Source organism: Chrysemys picta, chromosome 1 (assembly GCF_011386835.1).
Source record: "Chrysemys picta bellii isolate R12L10 chromosome 1, ASM1138683v2, whole genome shotgun sequence".
Taxonomy (NCBI): domain Eukaryota; kingdom Metazoa; phylum Chordata; order Testudines; family Emydidae; genus Chrysemys; species Chrysemys picta.
The window spans coordinates 246887478-246910155 of NC_088791.1; the positions used below are offsets into that span (position 1 = coordinate 246887478).

General features: G+C 37.0%; 1 protein-coding gene across 21 annotated transcripts in view; it reads right to left on the minus strand.

Annotated features, from left to right (window-relative positions):
• Positions 1-1288: 1288 nt before the first annotated feature.
• ARHGEF7 (Rho guanine nucleotide exchange factor 7) overlaps positions 1289-22678 on the minus strand; it is a 194811-nt gene continuing 173421 nt past the window's right edge. For 7 of the 21 annotated variants that reach the window (XM_065591991.1, XM_005307595.5, XM_008173205.4 and 4 more), the window contains 3 exons: positions 9284-9383; positions 8642-8696; positions 1289-4756 (listed from right to left, as the gene is read on the minus strand). In XM_065591991.1, the coding sequence (XP_065448063.1) occupies positions 4634-4756; positions 8642-8696; positions 9284-9383 (278 nt within the window). In that variant the 3' untranslated portion in view covers positions 1289-4633. Of the gene's footprint in view, positions 4757-6667; positions 6897-7015; positions 8097-8641; positions 8697-9283; positions 9384-19345; positions 21558-22198; positions 22376-22678 lie in introns of those variants that run through there. The other 14 variants (XM_065591940.1, XM_042861430.2, XM_065591930.1 and 11 more) reach the window with 5 other exon arrangements.

The following is a 22678-nucleotide window of genomic DNA, read 5'->3' on the forward strand; positions in this document are numbered from 1 at the left end:
TTTACTATGCTTCCTAGGAAAGCTTCCCTGGGATTAGATGCCTCCTGTGAAACTTCAGAAAGACTGGTTTGTTTTGGGGGTGTCCAAGGAAAGGTAAAAAATTGAAGTTAGTTCCAACCTTTGATAATTAAATAATCACTCACACTTTTCCCTGCCCTATCCCAGACAGATTGTGCAAAACAGTTCTGATGTTCTTGGTATGAAAGATATCCCAATACATTTAGTTTATGATGGACCTACCAAGGAGGCCCCCTTGTTTGTTATCTTGTATCCTTGTCTCACAATGGCAAGTTGAGAATGCTTAAAATTGGCTTTCCATGCTGAAGACCATTCTAATCCAAAACAGGCCTCACTCCTACTTCTCACTCACTGAACTGACCAATGTTCTGTGAATCCAAACCCTCCATCCCTACATTCTTTCTTTCTCTCCATCCAGCAACTCATCTAACACAATTCTTATTCTTCCTTGTCTTTTACCTGGACTGTAAGAATCCTAAGAATATTACATGTGAAGATAGTTTTGCTTCCCTTAAATTTTATTTAACTTATTTGATTTCTTTCATCATTTTGTCCAACTTGTATTAGTTCATGTGGGCACATACTGGGTAGATTCCACCCTGGAGCTGATGAAATTATCAATTCTAATCTTGGCTCCTGGAAGTCAGATCACTAACTGACTGCTCCTGTCCATTCTTCTTGCAGCTGAATCATCAAGTAGAATGACATCTTTTCTGTTCTATTCTGGTTACCTATTTTCCCAATATGTCTGTAAGACCATTCTTCTTCCTTAAATACCCACACTTCATCTCTTTTCTGTGTTCTTCATCTAGTGGATCAAGGATTAGGGAGCTGCCATTTGTATAATCATTACATATCATATTATCTTTTTCCCAGTTTTCTATTGTCCTCTCTTTCCATTTCTCCTGCTTTCTTGTGATATCAAGGTTTTATTTTCTGCCAATATAAACACCATGCAAAGGTATTTTTTTCAAGATAGCAGACTGAATTATATACAAATATCTGAAATTATATTTTATGAAAATGTATATCAATAAAGGCAGTAAGAAAGCTAAAAAGTTTTCCTTCATATTAAAATCATACATCACACACTAGATGGAATTTAACTCTTCATGGTGTGGGGGGAAAAATCATTAATTACAACAAAATGATATAAAAATTGTAGTAGTTAGTATCAGGACATTATCTATGACCTAGACTATGGTTGAATTTCTGCACAATTATTGTAAATGGATACCCTAGATTCCTTAAATGATTGGCATAAAGAAGGTTTATACAAAGGCAGTCAGTTGTTTAATTTTTAAGATGTCATGACATGGTGAAACAAACAAGCACATACATCATTTTAAGTACACAGTAATGTTATGCTACATTTTTGAACAGTTTAGAACTGAAAGTGCTTCACATCTATAGGATAAGAAATGGCTTCCCCTCCTCATCCCTAAACGATGAGAGCAAAGAAACAACCCTTTAATAAGTTAAATAACAGTGCCCCATTTATCCATGCGTATATAAAGTTCCCAACAATTCAGAAGGTCACACAGTGAAATGTACAATCTTTATACAGTATAACAAATTTTAGAAGAAAAAAGTTATCTAGACATTTATTGGTTCCCAGAACCCTGATCTTGCTCTCTGTTGTAGAGCTAAGGACAAAAAGCAACATATTGTATTAGCCTTTTGTTCTTGTTTTTTAATACCAATTTCCTCATCCCAATTTATTTTGAACAACCAGTCATTAAATCATGATCATATTAACTGCTTAATTCGAATATCAAAGGCATATTCAGTAAGATACCAGTCTGGGGGTACTGTTAAAGTAAAAATCATCATTAGATCTCACAGGTACTGTCAGCAAATTTACACAGCAATGCTACTCTTTACAATACAATGTAAAATAAGATCATGTTATGATGGAAGTTGTTCCTGAGTTAAAATTTGCTAGATACTGCTAGATTAAATGCCTTCCTTTTGTCTTTCCTCTGGAATGTCTTTTCACGGGTACTCAACAGAAAATTAAAATTCACCCAAAAATAACTGAGTAAGTCACTTGGATTTCGATGCCTGAACTTTACAACTTCAGCATACCTGAACAAAACTCAAATCACATTGCTATTCCCAAATCTAAATTCAGGAAAAAACGTGATGAATTTGTGATGTTTAGCATTACTTAGCTTACTCTTTTTTAAGTAATGATATAAATTCTGCTAAACAAAAGACTAATTAAATATATCAGCCCAACATTTTGGTTTGAATTCAGCAACAGGAAATCATTTCAAGATAAGACATTGTAATTAGTAGTGAGCCTTTGGGAAGAGATCTAAAAATCTCGAACACACCTGAATGCTTTAACTTTTTCTCAATCTGTTCCTTTAAGAATATGGGACAGGGGATCAATTTTCAAATGTGAGCACATGGAATTAAGTGCCTAAAAATATATTTAGATGTCTAAAATGGTCACTTGGGATCTACATGTCCATTTAGATCCCTAACATTAGGTTCCCAAGCTATTAATTTAATCCCCTGTATTGTTAAGTGACGATATTTTTAAACTATCTATTGTTAAAAGAATCTCCATCCATTTTTCTCGGCCAAGCAATTTGAAAATTCACTTTTCAGAGATTAATTGAAAACTGTATATGAAAAATGAAGTTTGTAGATAAAATGGACTTTTCAGAGCAAACTCTAACAGTCATCTTGCTAAAATGGGACATAACAGTGCATGAGCCCTATGAAAAATTGTGAGAAATAGCATCCATTCTACTTTTAAAATGGTTTATCAGATAAAAATATTAATGAGTAATAAACGTAACAAGAAACAAATTAATTCTATTTGCCTTCATTTGGGCTCTGCTTCAACAAAGACTTTAAGCGTGTACTTCAGTTTGAAGTCAATGGGACTTAAGTCCAAGCTTAAAATTCAGCACATGCTTAAGTGCTTTGCTGAATCAGGGCTACAATAAGTACCACTGAAGTCATGGAACAACTTGAGTAAAGGTTAAGGCCTTTTTTATAACAATGATAAAGCCAGTGCTTGAACTTGATATACAGGTGGTTACGCTATACCTCCATTTCTGGCTGCTGTCCACTGAAAAAAAGAACAGAGAGAGCTGGAACACATCACTTGAGAGGAGGCTACACCTCTTTCCTCTAATTTGATGACTAAAGCAGAGCAGAAATTTGTGTCTCCTCGTGCTTGATCCAAAGCTTATTGAAGTCAATGGGAGTCTTACTATTAACTTCAATGAGCTTTGAATAAGAGCCTTAAAGAGGGCACCAGCTGCAGTTCCGTAGTGTCTTCTATTCTAAATCTAGGAAGACACTGCAGTTATTGCAGTCACAAAACCTACGGGCTGAATGTTTTTAGTGGTGCCCACTGTATGCATTGCCGAGCTTCCAATCTGCCAGAGCCACAAATTACAAAACACACTTTAGTATAACAGATGCCACAAAAAGGCCAATTGTAAACACAAACCCTTATTTCTAAATTTGCTTTTGTTTATTCATGCTGCGATGGAAACAATATTGTTTTACGTGTAATAAGAGAAGGGGATGGGGACAGATAGACTATTCTTCCACTAAGGGTGTTCGGAATAAAAATACCCTGCCTACTAAAGGAAGAACAGAATTAGGCTGGCCTAACCTGAGTGGCCTATTCATAACTAGATATTTAGTTTGTTTGATTATCGTGACCATAAAATAAATAGTATTTTTATTCACAAAATCGAGATTAGGATTTTTTTTTTGAAATTATCAGCCAGTGTAAGTTAAAGTACATGCACAACTATAGAAAATGTAGTATATAAACACCTAAGAATCAGTCATAAAAAAGCAAGCAAGCACATCAGTCTTTAATTGGCCAAAATAGTGTTGTATATTAGTGCTCCAAACAAGTGTAAATAAATATGTCATGGGGCCATTAGAATGAAACAAAAAATGGTGTCAATCCACAATTTATTTTATCTTTTTTGATTTAATACTGAAAAAGCATTTAAAACTGTGTTTAAATGTTTGCACAGACATAAATAATGTTAATTAAATGATTTAAATACATTGGTCAATAAGAAAAAATAGGTTTTGTAGATTTGTGCATGTGATATGAGGAGGGTAATTTGAAACAAACCTACAAATGATCCAAACACAGCATCAAAGAACTCTGATCTTTCTGAGGTGAGAGTGTACTGTTATTTCTAAAACTTGTGACAATTATAATAATGGGGAAAAAGTACGGTATAACATTGTATCAGCCCTGATACATCAATCACGTAGGCATTCAAAATTACAGATATTTACAAGAAAAATATATATATTTAATTAAAAAGCCACTGAAAAACATGGACTTTTAGTCAGCTGCTGCACATTCTGCAAAATGAGGTAATTTAGATGAAAACAAATTAAGTTTTGTAAAGTTCAGGATCCATGGTCTCCACACTTATAGACTGCTTCAGTTGAAAGGTTTGACTTGTTTGTATACGTTACAAGCAAAAAAAATCACTAGATCCAGTTAAATCCTGCTTTGTAGTGCTCTTGAAGCAACACTGACTAGTCAGAAGGCTTCCCAGCGTGATTTGACAACTGGTCTTTCAATAGAAAGAAACAAACAATGGTAAATTAGTTATAAATTGGTTTCATCCCAAGAAGGATCATTCATATTCTTTAACACTTTCCTAACAAGCTTTTCCAGGTCCTTGCGAGCTCTTTGCTCTTCTTCTAAAGATTTCTTCATCTTTTTGTTATCCTGTCAAACAGAGGACAAATAGTTTATGGTAACTTTTTTCAACGGCAAACTGATCTTTCCTCACCAAAATGCATGCTGCTAATTGAAGGGCAGTGAGGGTTCTTTTAAATAAAAGTCTGTTACAGATTTTGCTGCCTGATGCAGCTATTTTGTGTTATACTTATTCAATATTCAAAAGTTACTTACACAATTACTTGGTACAGTGAAGCAGAAATGCCTAATGGAAACTAAAATGCTTCTCTCTCTCATACATAGTTGTTATTGGAAACAAGTCACAAATGGAAAATAGTTTTCAAGTCCCTTGAGAGAGTTTAAGCACATAAATAACTACTAAGGAATATATTTGTAATAAAATAGAAAGAGAATGTAATAAAAGAATTAGAATGAAAAAACTTATAAGAACCACTTATGCCTTCTGGTATTTCAAACTTCTTTACACTGAAATACACACTGAAATAAGTTTCACAAACCTAAACACTACTGTAGAGCTCACACAAGCTTTAATTTGCTTTACTGGGAAATCTAAATTGCTTTATTGGTCAGGACACTGATATTAACTATTATTCTTTCTGACACATGCTCTGTGACTTCACTTCCAGCTAGACAACCATCAGTCAAACAAAGAGGACTGAGGTATTATCTGAAAGACAGCTCCTCTAATTGCAGTTTCACCACTTGATTGTGAGTCCAAGTCCCAACATTTTACCCTGTGTTTGAAACTTCAACCCACAACCTTTGGGGCCATAAGTAAGGGTGCTACCAACTGAACAACACTAATGCTTACATTATTCAATCCAGTGGAGACTGATATTGGTAGGGGCTGGGGGAAGCAACCAGAGGATACAACAAGGATTACATTAAAGCCCCCAAGAATGATGGTGCGTGTCTGCTGTTTGTCATTCCGATTTGCAATCTGGACATCTCACTATATTCTCAGCATCTTTCAGATGATTATATAGTGGCAGTGAGCAGTAACTGCTTTTTTTCCCCATCTGCATCAGGTTGGGAGTGAAATCTTTTCTCTCAGACACAGACCACACTTCTATCTTTTGTCACTTCAAGATTGGACTATAAGTAGTATTCTCTACTTGGTGCTATGATCTGAAATAGCTTAGAAACCGAAGGTGGTAAGGAGGGTGGCACCCACTTCTTAAGTGGTGTACCTCACCATGAGTACATGAAACCAGTGGTCTGGAATCCACATTGGCTGCCTGTGGGTTTCCAGATGAAGTTTAAATTCTTGATTCCTACGTAATACAAAGCCCTATGTTGCCTGGGACTTGCCTAGCTTAGAGATCACCCCTCTCCCTAAGTGACATTGCCACAGTAGGGGCCTTCAAGGGAACTCCCATGGTGTGTGAGAGAGGAAAACATTAGCAGGGTGTTTTCCATGTGGGCCCTTTGACTTTGGAATTCACTCCCCCATTACTCAGAAATAGGCCAGATTTGTTAACCATTAGACTACCTAAAAAGTCCATCTATTTGGAGAGGTCTGGGGTACAGGGGTGACATCAGGTGAAGATGCAGAGTTTACTTTTGATGTTTTTGTCTTAATTTAATTGTATCTTTAATGGTCCATCAAAGGTACCTAGAGCCTGGGATAGGCATTCTTTATATGTTGAAATCAACACAACCCCCCCCCCCCTCATTTTATTTTACACAGCAATTGTGATATTTATGGGGGCATATAGTATGTGACTATTTCATTTGTTCTGGAACAAAAATTTTGAGAGAGAGAGAGAATACGGATTCATATTTATATGTATATAATTGAATCAGCTAGGTTAAAAACCTGTTTTGTGGTACACCAGAAGGGAGATTTTATCTAATAGTCTCTAGCTCTGGAAGCGAAGATCACTTGACTAATTTACATATAGGGAAAAGGGGCTAATTTAATGGCTTTTTACCCACCTGTACATTAAGGAATGCAGATGTGCAGCAGCAGAGAACAACAGTTGGGACTTCTCAAATAGAACTGGTTCTGTGTGTTGGTTACATTTTTAACAGCTCCAGTGAAAATGTGTCTGACTAGGAGACCAGATAAATTGCACCAGGCCCTCCTAGGAAGTGGTAGCAGAAGGGCAACTATGGCTTTAAGTAAGTGCACAGGTCTGACGTAGACAGTTCTATCCATTAGAGTCTAGCAAAGATAGATTGCCAGTATTTGATTCTTGAGAATGACCAGAAAATTATAAGCATATACTTGCAATACTTTTTTTATACATCTATCTTCCTTTAGGTAGGCACAGCCAATCAAGATTTTTTAAGAACCCAGAGATTTATTGTTACCCCAAACAATAAAAGACCTTGTAACCTTGAAAGTGTGGGCTGACTCGTAAGTTACAGAGAGGAGGATTGGAACAGTCCAAGGACCATGGCAGCTACACAACAGATATAAATACATCTACATGAACATTCCAGTAATACAATCAAGATCAGTGCTAACTTGGGTTATCTGCTATATAAGGAATGTGTACACAATTAAAAGCCTTGTTTCAGCACAGGGCTAAAGAAAGTGAGTGGTCTGCTTAAGCTGTGGGTATTATTTAGTACTCAGACTATGGTAGCAGGTTAGGGCCCCAATCACAGATCAGGGCCTCCCCGGGTCTAAACAGACTTTATTCTGTACCAGCCTTTCCGTTCTTATTAAGCTTCCATATGCCTTCTTACCTGTAGGTGAAGCACTGAAAATGTGGACCTGCACTGAAAGAAAGCACCTGCAAGTATACTTGGGTGAAATTTTGTCTGAAACTTTCTGTTTTAAATTTTTTTTTGGCCAAAAAAATTGCAGATTCAGATCGATCAAAACATTTTGCGAATTCGTGTTCAATTTGCCAAATTTTGGGGGTAGAAACCTTCCCCACAAATTCTGGGGAAAAAATAAATACATTTCCTTTTGACATTTACTAAATTAAACATTTTTATTCTAAATGGTTTTTTGTTTAGAAATTTACTTCAATTTTATTATTAAAAGGTTTAAAACTCAATAAAGAAACCAAACATTTTGTTTCAGATCAAATCAAGTATTTTGTTTAACCTGAAATTTTTTCAACTGTTTGGATCACTGAAAATTTTGAAAAATTTTAGATTTTGGATTGACCCAAAGCTAATTTTAATTTTCTTTTTATTTTTTGAATGGCCAGCAAACAAACAAACAAAAATCCGTTATTTAGACAGCTCTAGTTGCAAGTTCCATGCTAGTTTCTCAAGGGGAATTCTGCAAGATGTCTCACCTATGTGATAAAATAATATCTGAGTTAACTTGTGGCATGAATAATTTTTGAATAGCGGTCACATGACAATAAGTGAGGGAAAGTAAGGTAAAGTGGCTCTTCATCTCCTGAAATGAGAAGATATAAGAATTGATCAAAAGGAAGTGCTCAAGTACAGCGGGAGGTGGGGGGGGGGGGGGGAGGAGGGATAAAGGCCTAAATAGAATCAGACATATTTAAATCACTGAAGTTATTATAGTCTGAGTACCAGTATCTTTGTTTTTTTTCTATTTTTCAGTTGGTAAACTTTTATAGTATTTTAAAATGCTGCCTAATATGTCACAAATTGCTGCAGTTTGAAAACAGGGCACGTTTCACTCAGTCAACTCACGGAGATAATATATCTAACTCCTTTCTCCTGGGTTTATGTTTTTCTTTTGTATTATCTTCCCTCAGTTTCTAAACTACATTTTTTTTAAAATTCAACTGGGACAGAGATCTCCTTTTTTGGACTAAAAACTGAAGATTCTGAATTTAGCCCTAACCCTGCTACTGAAAAAAAACTTAACCCTATTAACTTTAATAATTATTTGCTGCAACTACAACGTACAATCTGCACACTCCCCCGCTATCCATAAGTGTTGATAAAATACAGTATGCATTATTTACCAACCTGTCTTAATTCCTGTACTTCATCCTTTAATGCATATACTGTGTCAACAAGGCTTCTAAAATAGAAGATTAAGATCTCTTACAATCATTTCATAAAGTGTAAATGGATTAACAGATTTATATATTATTAAAAGGCATTAAATACCATGCAATAAAATTCAACACATGAAAAATCATGAAGCAAAAGAGCCAGCTAGCTCCTAATACTTCCCCAACCCTTTGTGTAATGTTATACATTCTTATTAAGACAGAAACCAGCCAGGTAAACTCCTTAGAAAAAGGACCTGTCATCCTATTTGTAACATCTAGCATAACTGATGTCATTTTATTTGTGTCTGAAACACCATGCATGCCTAGTAAATTAAGTTATATACACTGTAAAATAAATAATAAATATACAGTTAGAAAGAAGCCTGCAAGTCGACACTAAAGGAAAGACTATATCATTCAGCAACAAAATTGATCAATTTTCAGCTGTAGCGCACGTCATGATTAACCAGCAAAAAAATCTCCACTATATCACTATTGCTGTTAAACCTATTGCTACAGAATAAACAGAATAAACTTCATAGCCAAGTATATCACACAAATTACTTTTGTGCAAGTGTGAAATGTACTGTTTTAAATTTAGACATTTTCTTACTTTTCTTCGATCACAGTCTGACCATTGCTTTTTGTTTCTTCTACAATAATTTTCTCTTCCTCTGGAAGCAATACTTGGGGAGCAGACTCTTTACGGGAACCTATTACAAAAAAAAAAAAATTACAGAATGAATAACATGCAAACAACACCAGAGGACTTTCAAGAGATTATTGTTTCATCTTTATAATGCATGACACACTTTTATGAACCAAGTATTTGCTTTAAATTGTTTGTCTCATGAACACACAGCTATTGACTTATATCCTTTACTTCTTTAACAATGTTTTTCTGTAGACTCTGGAATTAAAAAAAAAAAAAAAATCTGACTCATTTTTTTCATTTTTGTTGGTGGTGGAACTCCCCGGTGTTGTCAGTGGTGATGCTGTCCAGAGATCAAGGCACAGTAAAATATCTGTCTCTTTGAATTTGTAAGACTCGTATGGATTCGCCACAGTGAGGTAAATGAGAGTATTATGTGTGTATATAAACAAATTGCAGTCAAGCCTTTAGGGCTAATTCTGAACTTATTTACAACAGTATAAATCAAGAGTAACTCCAGCAAAGCCAATAGAGAGAAGCAGTGACAGTGAGATCAAATGTTGAAATTGCAGTTTCAGGGCACAAATGAAATCAATCACACAGGAGTGGGAGTAGGAAGAAAAAATAAAAAGATTTGAAATTTTTTTTCCAGAAAACAAGCTATTCTTTATACATCTGAGAAGTTTACAAATAACATCATGTATATATAAATAAATAAAAGATGGTGCTTTTTACTCATATAAATTACCAAATTACATTATTAAAATCATTATACAAAGTACACAGTTAAAAAAAATATAAAAACCGTAAACTATAAGAGAAAAAATGATTTCACAACAATCTCAAAACACATCTCCTCCAGCACCATTTTACCATGAACATTTTTATTATCATTCCAAAATGATGTATCTCTAAGATAATTAGTGTAAATTGTGAAACAGGAACAGTTTGAAGGCATGTGTCTTTCACGAAGCAAACTGTTCTAGAAATGATAGTTAATTAGGCTGCAACAAATTACTAGCATTTTTCAAAAAGGTTTGTAAATAAAATGCTTCCTAAGCATTTGTTTAGAACTACATGTTTAGTTAAATAAAGCTGATAAAGCTTTGGAGCTGTTGTATATTTACCCAAAATGTCAACTATGAAATTACAGACAATGCCCACTCATTTACCAGTTTATTATCATGGTCTTCCTCTAACCAGGAATGTATTAATTTTAGCATGATTTCAGTTTACACCCAATAAATGTGTATTATGGGGAGCACTTCTGTTAGTGGAAATTTGTTCATTCTTGATGACCAGCTGCTTCATTATAATGTTGCCTTTGCTTCACAGATGGTAACAAAATGCTGTAATCTCTAAACACAGGGCAAATCATGTTGAAGAACGTGAGCCCAATGAAAGACATTAACTATCAAACCACTGCAGTCATATGTTCTGAGGACAAATAAGCCAACAGGAGAAAAATAGACCCCTGCTTAGTGATACAGAAAAGCTCAAACTACTTTTCAGTAAATGATGGCAATCAGTTAAATCAGTGGGAACAGTCCTTCGGCAGGCACCGAGGATCTAACAGTAGATTCACATCTCTATACAATAACGATCATGAGGAAAGGATCTGAGAGCAGAATCTGGTCCTAAACAACCGTAAATCCTATATAATAAAAAAGGGTCAAATACTGTTTTAAAATGAACTCATGCTGTTGTACAATGAGAAAAATCATAATTTTGCAAGGAAGGAGTGACTTGAAACATAGGCACAGCAGAGCTCTGCGTATGCGGTGAAAGAAATTTCTGTACTGGCATTGTCCATCATAATTTTGACTGACGCAAAAATTATTTGTCTTGTGCTTATCAACAACTAATAAGCTGGGGAACTGCCTGAGGTAGGTCGGGCTAATTGTGATATGTCAGGCTATTGTGGAGCAATGAGATAAAAATAATTTTAAGAGGCTAGACTAATGATCTAGCAGCATCGGAGTTTGGGTCTGAGTGTCAGTTTTGAGCACCCCAAGGCAGCAGGGGCAGAGGGTGGTGTTTACTTGGGAAAGAGAAATGTCTTGTATTTGTCTCCTGTGGCTCCCTTTACTCAGTTGAAGGAATGAAGCATTTATCTCTAGACAGAGCTGCATCCAAGTCTCTCTGCTGGAAATAAGGACACAGTGATATCGGGCCTTTGGAGGGGTGGGGATGGCATGGGGAGAAAGCCAGCTAAAACTAGAAAATGTTACAACTATAAAGCTATTTCACAAATACCATATCTAATCTATGTATAATCTACACACACAATATATATATTCATCATAGATAACCATATGTGTACATTAAAACTGAAACAGACCGCATAGAAAATATCTTGTGACACTGGGGTGTAGAATACTGAAGTAAAATTTAAATCACATTTTATAAAAAAGAAAATGTTCACAGTAATAAACACTGTACACACACACAAACGCACGCGCATATACCAGTTATGAGAAATATAAACTATTCCCATGTCACTGGTCTTTTGTGGGCCAGAGTGTATAATGATGATGAAGTCAGAACATCGAGAGCTTCATTGGCATTCTTATTGCATTGATAAGCTTCCTAATGTAATTGCTTTTTATTGTTGCCACCATGCGGCTCTCACTGCTCTGGCCTCAGATAGCTGTGTTTATCTTGTTCCCATGAAAAAAATGTAATTTTGTATTTCAGCCTGTCATATTCTATTTGCACTTCACAAACACCTGCTGATAGAATATTAATAGAGGTATGAAGAAACAAAAATAGCATTTTTCAACCTGTACTAAAAACGTTTTAGTAGGGCGACTTATACAGTATTTGCAGAAAGTACAGATTTGATGCGATAACCTACAACAGAAAAATGCAAATCTGTATTAAACTATTTTATTGCCCTGATGATTCTTTTCTATACCACCTGTTATTTTAAAAGAGAAACCATATTGACTTTGCTATATTTACTTGTAAATTTGCATTTGAAATAAGTTTTCATCTCAACCAGAAAATCTAACTTTGTTAATGGAGGGTGTGTGGCTAAATCCCCCGAAGGTCTTTGAAAATCTCAAAGGCCAAGAGTGAATAAATCCTCAGCCCCTCTCCAGACTCTTTTCAGGTGACCTCCTTGTAAGCTATGGCATAGGGGGCATGCCTATGGAGTGGGGCTGGGGGCAGGAGGGGTGTGTTGGGTGAGGTTGGGCTGAAGCATGCAGTATTGTAAAGACGCAGCAGTGCTGCACCTATATGGCAGACCCAGGAGGCCTGTTCAAATTACACCTCTTAGAGGCACAACAAAGAATCTCACCCTAAGTCTTTTAAACTTTAAAGACGGAATCTACAACAGCAGTAACCTGTTATTTTCATTCTTTAAAACACAGTAATAACTGGGACCTTCCCAGCAAAAACGTTTGTATAAAACTGAATGTGTGAATAGTCCCATTGAAGTCAACAGGACTTCTCAAGTAAGTACAATTACACACTTGCACTCTGCCAGATTGGGACATTTATAAATAAAACACCTTCATGACGACATACTGGCCTGGTGTAAATTGAAAACCATTACAATGCAATATATACATAAAACAAACCCGCTGAAATCTCAAAAAGAGCTCAATGCAAACTGGCGTGGTGTAATATAAAAATGTTGACCAAAAACCATGAGTTGTAGAGGAGGGCAAAAGAGGTCATAATGAAAAACAAACAAACAAAAATCCCATCTTTGAAATAATTTTAAAAATTCCTAATTATTTTTAGAAATGGGGAGGGAGGTAAGTGAAACAGATGTTGGGGAGGGTGGGGAGGTGAGGCAATCCAGCAGCAGACCATAACTGCCTGCTGACCTGAGATTACTGATATTCCTAAAAGGACAGTAGTTTCATAGTCAGATATACATCCAGACAAAGATCTACAACATAGCCAGGCCTACGCTATTTCGGTTTTTAAAGTTCCAAAATACCAATTTAAATAAAGAAAATCAATCCAAACATTATTAGGCACCCATTGCAAAAGTGCAGGAAACTTGTAATATTACTCCTGGGGGAATTCTACACCACAGCATGTGTGCAGAATTCATGTCCCCCGCAGATTTCTTTGCTTTCCCGCAGAAAAATGAATTTCTGACAGGGAAGCAAAGAGAAGCTGCAAGAGTAGTCACGCACCATTCCCTAGTTGCATAGGTACAACATTTCAGGCACCCAAAGCAGAAGTAAATCACTGCAGGACTGGGGACAACCCAGCCAGTGGCTCCTACCCTGAACTGGAATCAGCTGCTAGTCCCAGCTGAGCTGGAGGTAGGAGAGGATGGGACTTCCTCTTCCCTTGCAAGGAGTAGCTGGGGCTCTATCAGACCCACCCCCCAGGAACTCCCCCAGCTGCAGGAAGCTCAGCATCCTCCCCTGCTTCCTGCCCCCATTGCTCCTCAGCTGTGGGGGGAGGGATCACTGTACGGAGAGCTGCTCTCCAATCCGCCCAACCCCCATGCATCCGGATGTTCCATACCATAGACACTCCCACCAAGCCTCACCCCGCATACCCAGAACCCCCCTATCCCTCCATACCCTAACCCCACTCCATTGAACCTCAACCCTTGCATCTGGAGCCCCCTGCACCCAGACCATCCCCCCACTAAGTTCCCTGCACTCAAACTCCCACCCTGACTTGCCCCACCCCCCTGCATCACCCTGAGCCCCCACACCACTGACCCCCAATTAACTGCACCCAGATCTCCACTCCACCAAGCCCCACTCCCCCAGCATCCAGACCCCCATACTGAGACCCCCACACCCATATCCCTCCGCTGAGCACCAAACACTTTCACCCGGAAGCCACTGCAGAGTCCCATTGCCTCTGCACTTGGAACCCCACTCCCCCACAAACGAGCCTCTGTGCATCCAGATCCCCCCACACCTAGATCCCCCACTGCGCTGCCTGCACCCTGATTGCCCCGCACAGAATCCTCTCACCCCACAATGAGCCCCTCCACACTTGGATCCTGCCTGGTTGAGCCTGTGTGTCCCACACCTGGTGCGCCTGGTGCACAGGGCCAGGGCCCCAGGGTGTTTCTGGGGCAGGCCCAGGCCTCGTACTGTGTCAGGGTCAGATGCAGCCTAACCACTGAGTCAGTGTCTCCGGGGTGGGTGGTGGGGATGTTGCAGGGTGATCTCCCACCTTTGTGCAGCCGGTGGCCTGTGCTCCCCACTGCCATGCTGGAGCCTCTGCAATTATTTATTAACAAATAAAAATTGTAGAATTTTGCAGAATTTTAAAATATTGGGCACAGAACTTTTAATATTTTGGGACAGAATGCCCTCAGGAGTATAATAAAACATGTTATTGCATTCTGAACAAGTTGTATATAGTGAAGCTACTCTACCCTTCCTGTGAACGAATTACAATTAAGGTGCATGTCATGATGGCATGTTTTACTATTGAGATGATTGTCACAAAATAAAATTAGAGCATACATGATGCAAAACTGTACAACTGAAAAAAGCCCAACACTGCCTGACACAGAAAATGCTAAGTTGAAAGTTATGCCAGGTTTATGAACTCAATTCACTACGTCCAAACACACACAACCTCTATCAACAAGCAGAGACACAAGCTTCTACCCAGCAGTAAGACTTCTGTTTTCCCAGGGCTGAGGATGAAGCAGCTCTGATGTTTCCTTCTAGCAATATCCTCCAAGGCACAGGTTCAACTTCTAGAATCCACAAGGTAAGAGAAGTACATCTGTACATCAGCTCATTCATGGTACTCTATGCAATAGTAAGAGACTTCAGATGCACACTCTGTTAACATGGGAAAGGAAGATACATATTTGCAAAATGCACATATCAGATTCCCTCAGTGATCACAGTGCTTTTAGTTACTACTGACTGACATCTAGGCATGGATTATTCACATGGAAGGGCAGTTTAAGACACATCTGGAACATTCATCAAGCAACAGCCTATGGCCACTTATATTAAGAGCCGCTGAGACATTCACATGACAAAAATGGCCAGTTGATCTCACTCTAAAACCAGCAGGACAAGACTCATGAGCATTTAGCACAACTCCAAAGGAAAGCCAGAATGCAGACTGGAATTCACCGACGTTCTCCCTGGCGTCCAACTGCACCTATTGTTAATGCGATTGGGATGGACTACAAAATGACACATGCAAGAACACATTGATATATGATGCAGGTCCACTGCCTCAGAGATGTGTCTGACGGTTGGTTTTGAATCTGACATTAGGCACACTATATGAGGGTGTCTGGATAAGTGCAAACATAACGAATTATATTTTAAAAGGAAAGTGCAAGGTTGAAAATAAAAGGTAAACTTTTGTAATAACCACACATTAGGCCTTTTCCTAGACTCAGTCCTTGGACTGGTTTAACTAAAGTTGTTTTTAAAAAAAACTATTAAGAGACAAATACTCTATATACACTATACTTTAACAGCTGTTAATTTACAATAATAGTATAAATTGGGAGTATCATTGATGACTGGACTGAACAACTTGTACAGATTTCATTCTGTCTTTAGCTTTTCATATTTTCAAAGGCAAAAAAAAAAGTGGTGAGGGCACAGACTTACACTGATCTAAATCTTTTGTAACTGTACAATTTTCATATTAATGCCAGACATTCTTGTTTTCTACATCTCTTTCTACAAAATCTGATTTTTAATAGAATGGAAAATCATTTTCTATTCTAAGAAATTCTTTTAAAAATATCTACTAATAGGATTGCTGGGCTTGAGTTTCAAGGTTTAGTTAATAGGGCTGTCGATTAATTTAACTCAGCGATTAACTCAAAACAAATTTATTGCAATTAAAAAAATTAATCACAGTTTTCATTGCACTGTTAGTACTGATTGTTGTTACCTGTTCTTGAATATTCCATTATTTCACAACATCCAAGAAATGCTCTACACATGTTTCAGCATAATGTCTCTCTTCAGGATGCATTACTGTTAAAGCAAATGATTGCAGTGTCCATCCAGTATCAATCAGGTGTGCCGTGACTCCAAGATAGCTGTGATTGCTCAAGGATGTCCAGTGATCACCAGTCAAAGCAACAGCTAGGGCATTTTTCAGAAGCTCCAACTTTGTGGTCTTCTCGTTGTAATACAGGTCATGTATTCATGATGGAATGGCTCCTTGGGAGGGCAAGGTGTATGACTGATTGGAAGATGCAATTTGAGTAACATCTCTCAGCTCTCTGTTGTTTACAACGTTGGGTGGTCTGCAGTTCATAGCTATCCGCTTTGCAATTGCATTGGTTAAGCTGTTCTACTTTCAGGATCGCTACAAGCCCTGGATCAAACTCTAAGTGTACTCGGTTATGGCTGATGGGATTCATTTGCTGTTGCTATGTTATCTGTAGCACAAGATGTGGAGGCGAAAGAATGTTTAGCGTGTAGGTGGTACTGCAGACTTGAAATACTTCGATGGTATTGGAACTTAGCCCTGCAATAGCTACATATAAACATCTTTTTATCCCGTGCAATCAAAACTGTGATTAATCTTATTTTTTTAAATCTCTTGATAGCCCTACTTATCAAGCTCAGTCTTGAAATAAGTAAGTTTTTTTCCCCCCATTACTCCCCTTGGAGGGCTGTTCCAGAACTTCACTTCTCTGACGGTTAGATACTTTCATCTAACTTCAAGCATAAACTTGTTGATGGCTAGTTTATATCCATTTGTTCTTGTACAACCACTGGCCCTTAACTTAAATAGCACATCTATCTCTCTGATGTATTTATACGGAGTTATCATACCGCCCCTCAGCCTTCATTTGGTTAGGCTAACCCAGCCAAAGTCCTTAAGTCTCCTCTTGTAAGGTAGTTTCTCCATTCCTCTGATCATCCTAGCATCCCTTCTCTGAACCTGTTCCAGTTTGAAGTCATCTTTTAAACATGGGAGACCAGAATTGCATCCAGTATTCCAGATGAGGTCTCACCAGAGCCTGGTACAATGGTAATAACACTTCCCTGGCTCTATTGGAAATACTTTGCCTGATGCATGATAGGACTGAATTAGTCTTTTTCACAGCTGCATCACATTGTCAGCTCATAGTCATCAACTGAAACACTCCTCCGTCACTTCCAACTGATAAGTCCCCATGACCTTTCACTTTGCATTAGGCCTGTCAATTAAGGATTAATTCACAGCATGATTAAGGCGTAATTTTTTTTAATCCGTTAATTGGACTTTAGAGTCAGCGGGGCCGAAGGCCCGCACCCCGAGGGGGGCCGAAGGCTTGTGCCCTAAAAGGTTGAATGTACGGGATCACAATTTTTTTTCTAGTGGGTTGGATCATGATTTTTTTTAAGTCCAACTGGGGTCACCAGCATAAAAAGTTTGAGAGACACTGCTCTAAAGTTTTACATTGTTTTATTTTTGAGTGCAGTTATGTTAAAAAAAAAATCTACATTTGTACGTTACACTTTCACGATAAAGAGCTTGAACTACAGTACTTGTATGAGGTGAATTGAAATACTCTCTTATCTTTTCACAGTGCAAATATTTGTAATAAAAAATAATATAAAGTGAGCTGTAACTTGGTATTGTGTTGTAATTGAAATCAATATATTTGAAAATGTAGAAAACATCCAAATATTTAAATAAATGATAGTCTATTATTGTTTAGCAGTGTGATTAAAACTGCGATTAATCGCAATTCATTTTTTTAATCGCTTGACAGCCCTACTAGTTAGATATCTAACTGGCCATTTGCATGTACACTTGTGGTATAGTCACGTGCAAATTAGACCAGTGCACACTTTAAATGTTCAACTTTTCATTGCATTATTCACATTCTAATCACTAACACCGATGGATATTGCTGTCAAATCAGGTACCCAGTTGCCCATTGAACAAACTTTACAGAGTGTTCTACTGTGAAGAATCTGTTAGCGCTAACAAATCTAAAAAAGAGTGAGCTGCAGTCTGTACTTTTCTTGTGTATCAACTGAATTGTTAACCAGGTTCCAACTGCAGAGCTAAATTTTCCCCTAAGTCTAACGTATCAAATACCATTGAGAACTACTAGGTTGCCATAAGCTTAAGCACAAAGGGGCTGCACAGATGTAGCTATTAGCTAAAGACAGAATCTGACATGAAGAAACTTTGTTGCTGGTGGTTATGCATCAGTAGGAAAGAACCTAGCATGACTTTCCGATCACAGGTTGAGTTTGTAGGGCTGGGAACTAAAAACCCATCATTTTATTTGTATGCCAATATGTCAAATTCAGTCATTTTTTGGAGGAGAACCAATTTTAAAGAGTTTATAGACACAAGTAAATCTTTGGGAAAAAATAACAGGACACACAGCTGGTATATATGAATGGAGTAATACTAAATAAGGGGCTTTCTACTTTTGGAATAATGACAGTATGAAGAGCCCTAAGAAAAAATTTCAAAGCATATACAAAGAGTACTTACTTTAGATACAGAATTTCCCACATTTCCCTAATTGATACAGATGTTCATCAGAAAAGATTATGCTCACCATTCATTTAGATGGCTGTAGGGCTAGAAAAGAATTGCTACATTAGTAGCAAAACTTTAAGACCACAGATATATGCACTAATTTGTACTTGTGTACCAGGCCCTCTACATATTTTATTCAATCTTTTTTAAACTGACCCAATTTTCTCCTGAGCAACTGCCTAGCCTGTTTTCAATTTACGTTTTCTCATATTAAGGGGGGAAACACTACTTCCCCATAAATAGAAATGGGAAACATGTTCTGTAGATGACAATATCTCTAGAGATGGAAAGTTTTAAAAGAAGAAGAAAAAATCATCAGGACACAGAATAACTTGCACTATGATGGATTACATTAGAATGTCTAGATTACATCACACACAAATCATACATGAACACCTTCACTAAAGCAGGTTGGTTCTCTTATTTTAGCATTTGGCTTTCATTTTAATATGCTACTTTCAGAAAAGCCAAACAACAAATGTGAAATTGCGAGTTATGCTGTCCTTTCCCCTGTATAATGATTAAATATTAGTCACAGGCTAGCAAATGCAAAATTTATTTCAACTGTACATAACAGATGTCCTTTTTTTTTTTATAAAACAAAACACTTAATTGCTATATGCAACCACAAACAATAATAGGCATACTGTACAATACAATGCAACATTTAGATATACATCCAGTTTGTATTTTCAAAAGTCAGTCATCTACTAAAGATGGCTTTTCCCATTCACAAATGAAATGCACAATATATAGATCTGTCAATGTTTTACGTCACTATATACACATTACTGTGTTTTGGCAAGATTATGCAAAAAACACAATTAATATAGCTTGGTGTCAATTTTTGTTAAATACTCATTTAATGGAAACACCATTTAAGCCACATGAAAAGGAGCTGACAGTGGCTTAAACCTACCTTCTAATTCAGATTCTGCATTCTTTCAGTATAATACTAACTGTACACATATATTTTACAGAATTGCATAAACATAAGGTACTATTATTAGCATGACTAAAGTTCCACAAAAATAGAAACACTGAACCTTTGGACTGAATACCATCATTTCCACACTGGTATTTTTTAAACTTCTTACATTAATACTTCTGATTAGTTGACAATAGCTAGTGATCTGTAACATGGACAACGCAGACAATGATTTTTAATTCTGCAGTGATGTTGGCACTGAAGATCATCATCATAAAATAACATCATTCCGATGACAATTAATGATTTAACTGCTACAATAATTAATGGTGGCAAACTGTCAAAGCTTTGGTGCATACAAAGTCAATAAAATCTTCAGATCTGGGAAACAAAAGCATTATTTTGTGTGATAAAGGAACGTTTAAGTGCAGCAGCTATTTCAAAAACTCATAATATTTACAAGTACATAATATATGTAATATAGTAGTATTATGTGAATGAACAGGCATTTAACCAGTGCAGAAAACGTCAATATTATTCCACCAGAACACTACGGCCTAAATAAAAGAAAATCAAGGGAAAAAATGATCCATGCTTTCAGCATTATAAATAGGAAGTGAATCCTCTATGTGACTTTTAAAATAAAAATGAAAGCTAAGTGGTTTACAGAGGTATTGTCTGATATAGCATGGAGTACATACACCATATATTTGTTCCCTCAGGAATTTTTCCTAGTTAAAATTAGATACAGTGCATACAAGGACCTTGTTGCCACAAAGGGTCAATAAAATGACTAGTACAATAATAAACCCCTGAAATTTCTTTCTGATAAGCATCTCAATTTTCATTATCTAGAGTAACAAGTAGGTTATCAAACACTTAAAACTGATAGTGAAGTTTTGGATATGAACTGCTTCTAATACAGCTTGTCCATTTTTACATCCTTGTGGGATAGTTCATGTGTAACCATTAGTTTCCTGCTTAAATCACCTGCAGGAGTTTACTATTGCCTTAGGACTTGTAAACAGTGTGATCAAATTCCCAGGCAGCAACAATTGCCCCTATCTTAATTTGTTCATATAGTGATATCAGAACACTGAGCACTGTACATGTTTAAAATAAAAAATACAGCATCCTGGAATCTTAAGGAAAGCAAAAAAAATGTTATCTCCCTTTTAGGATGCGGCTGTTTTCTTAATGTTAATAAGCATTTAGAATACAGAAAGGTTTCATTTCAATTCCAATTATGTTATCCACAATACGGAACACAACTTTCCCCCACCAACGTCCCAGGTGCAGAATATATATTGTATCACATTCGGAACTGATTATATAATGTGTCAAATTCAGTTCTGTGCAAAGCTAAAGTTACTCTGAATGAAGAGCTGGTTGCTGAAAACCAATGTGCTTATGAGAGCAATTACAAAACACAATAAATACATGTCTCAGATGTATCCAAACTGTGAAAACCAAAGCCAGGCATTCTGCTTTTAAGGACTTCCTACAACCCATTTTGACCACAGTTATACCAACAGTTTCAGATGCTGAACACTCAAGCTTTCATAATGGGAACCTTTCTGAATGGTTTTTTTCAGATTGGATTTTGTGGTTTTCATAGAGAAGGACCGATGCTTTATTGATAGTTGTGCATTTTACTAGGCAGATCAGCATCTAAAACCTGGAACCTTCCACATTACTACCTGCAGTAAAGTGACAGTATGACTACTGGTAGCATGAAGTATACACTGCATTTAACAACACAGACTTCCAGGTCTTTAAGACAACTGCTTAACTTGAGAAAAACGTATGATTCTTCATCCATGTCTAAGCAATGAAAAAAAAAGACAGCAATATAAACATTTTCATAGATTATCAAACACTCTGCCATACAGATTGCCCAGATAAAGGAGTATCTGAATAATTTTACAGTTCTTGTACTGCATATTTTAAAAATTATTTTCTCTTGTTCTCCCTGCTTTATACCTTGTGTTTATAATACATAGAAAATTAGACCACTATAAGGCTAAAGTAGTTTCATATTGCTGGCACTTAGCTCACAAACCAGTATGGTTTCAGTACAAAATACAAAAACGTGCTGTATCGGGGTGGGGGAAAAAAAGGAATTGTTGCTACACTGACCAAGTCAAAAAACAGACTATTCAGAGCTACAAATCAATGGCTGTCACTTTTAAAAAACCCTAAAGGTATAATATCCTTAGCAGGATATACACTCTCGATTTAAAATGACTTAATTGTATGTGTATTAAATTGGCAATAGAGCCTCCCACGAGGTACAATTGAAATATCAGAAACGCTCTCAAAAGTTGTTAAAATATCACATTGAAGAGACAAGGAACAGCAAGAAAACATCTAAGAAAAGCAGGCTGTGATACAACAAGCATTTGTTAAGAAAAGCTCAGAAGTGCATTAGTTCTGGTGAGAGATATATGAGCAACAGCTCTTACGAGATGTAGACCCCATTCTGTAACTATGGGCTGTCCATATACTGTCATAGTCAGAGTCTTCTGAGAGGTCTGAAGGCTCCAAACGAGAAAGGCTACTGCGACGACCCAAGGAGTCTAGACTTGATTGGTCATCATCAGCCAAGACGTGATTATGCATCAGGTCAGTGCCTTGCCATGCTAAGGATGTACGGGTGAAATGAAATGGTGGATGTGGATAGGCAGAGGTGGGATGAGGAGGGGAACGTAAGGAATAGCCACAACCAAAACACATGAAAACAAAAGCAAAAGGTGATGGGAAGAGAAGGAAAAGAGAAAATATTGTTAAAAAGGCAGCAAAGCTTTATATTCTTATTTTTGGTTGGGTTTGATGTAAAAATTACACTTGGCATGTAATAACTTTTGAACTGTCACAATCTAATTTTTGAATTTGTTTTAAATTTTGAGCAGTTTTATTGAAAATATATGTCCTAACCTGAGTAC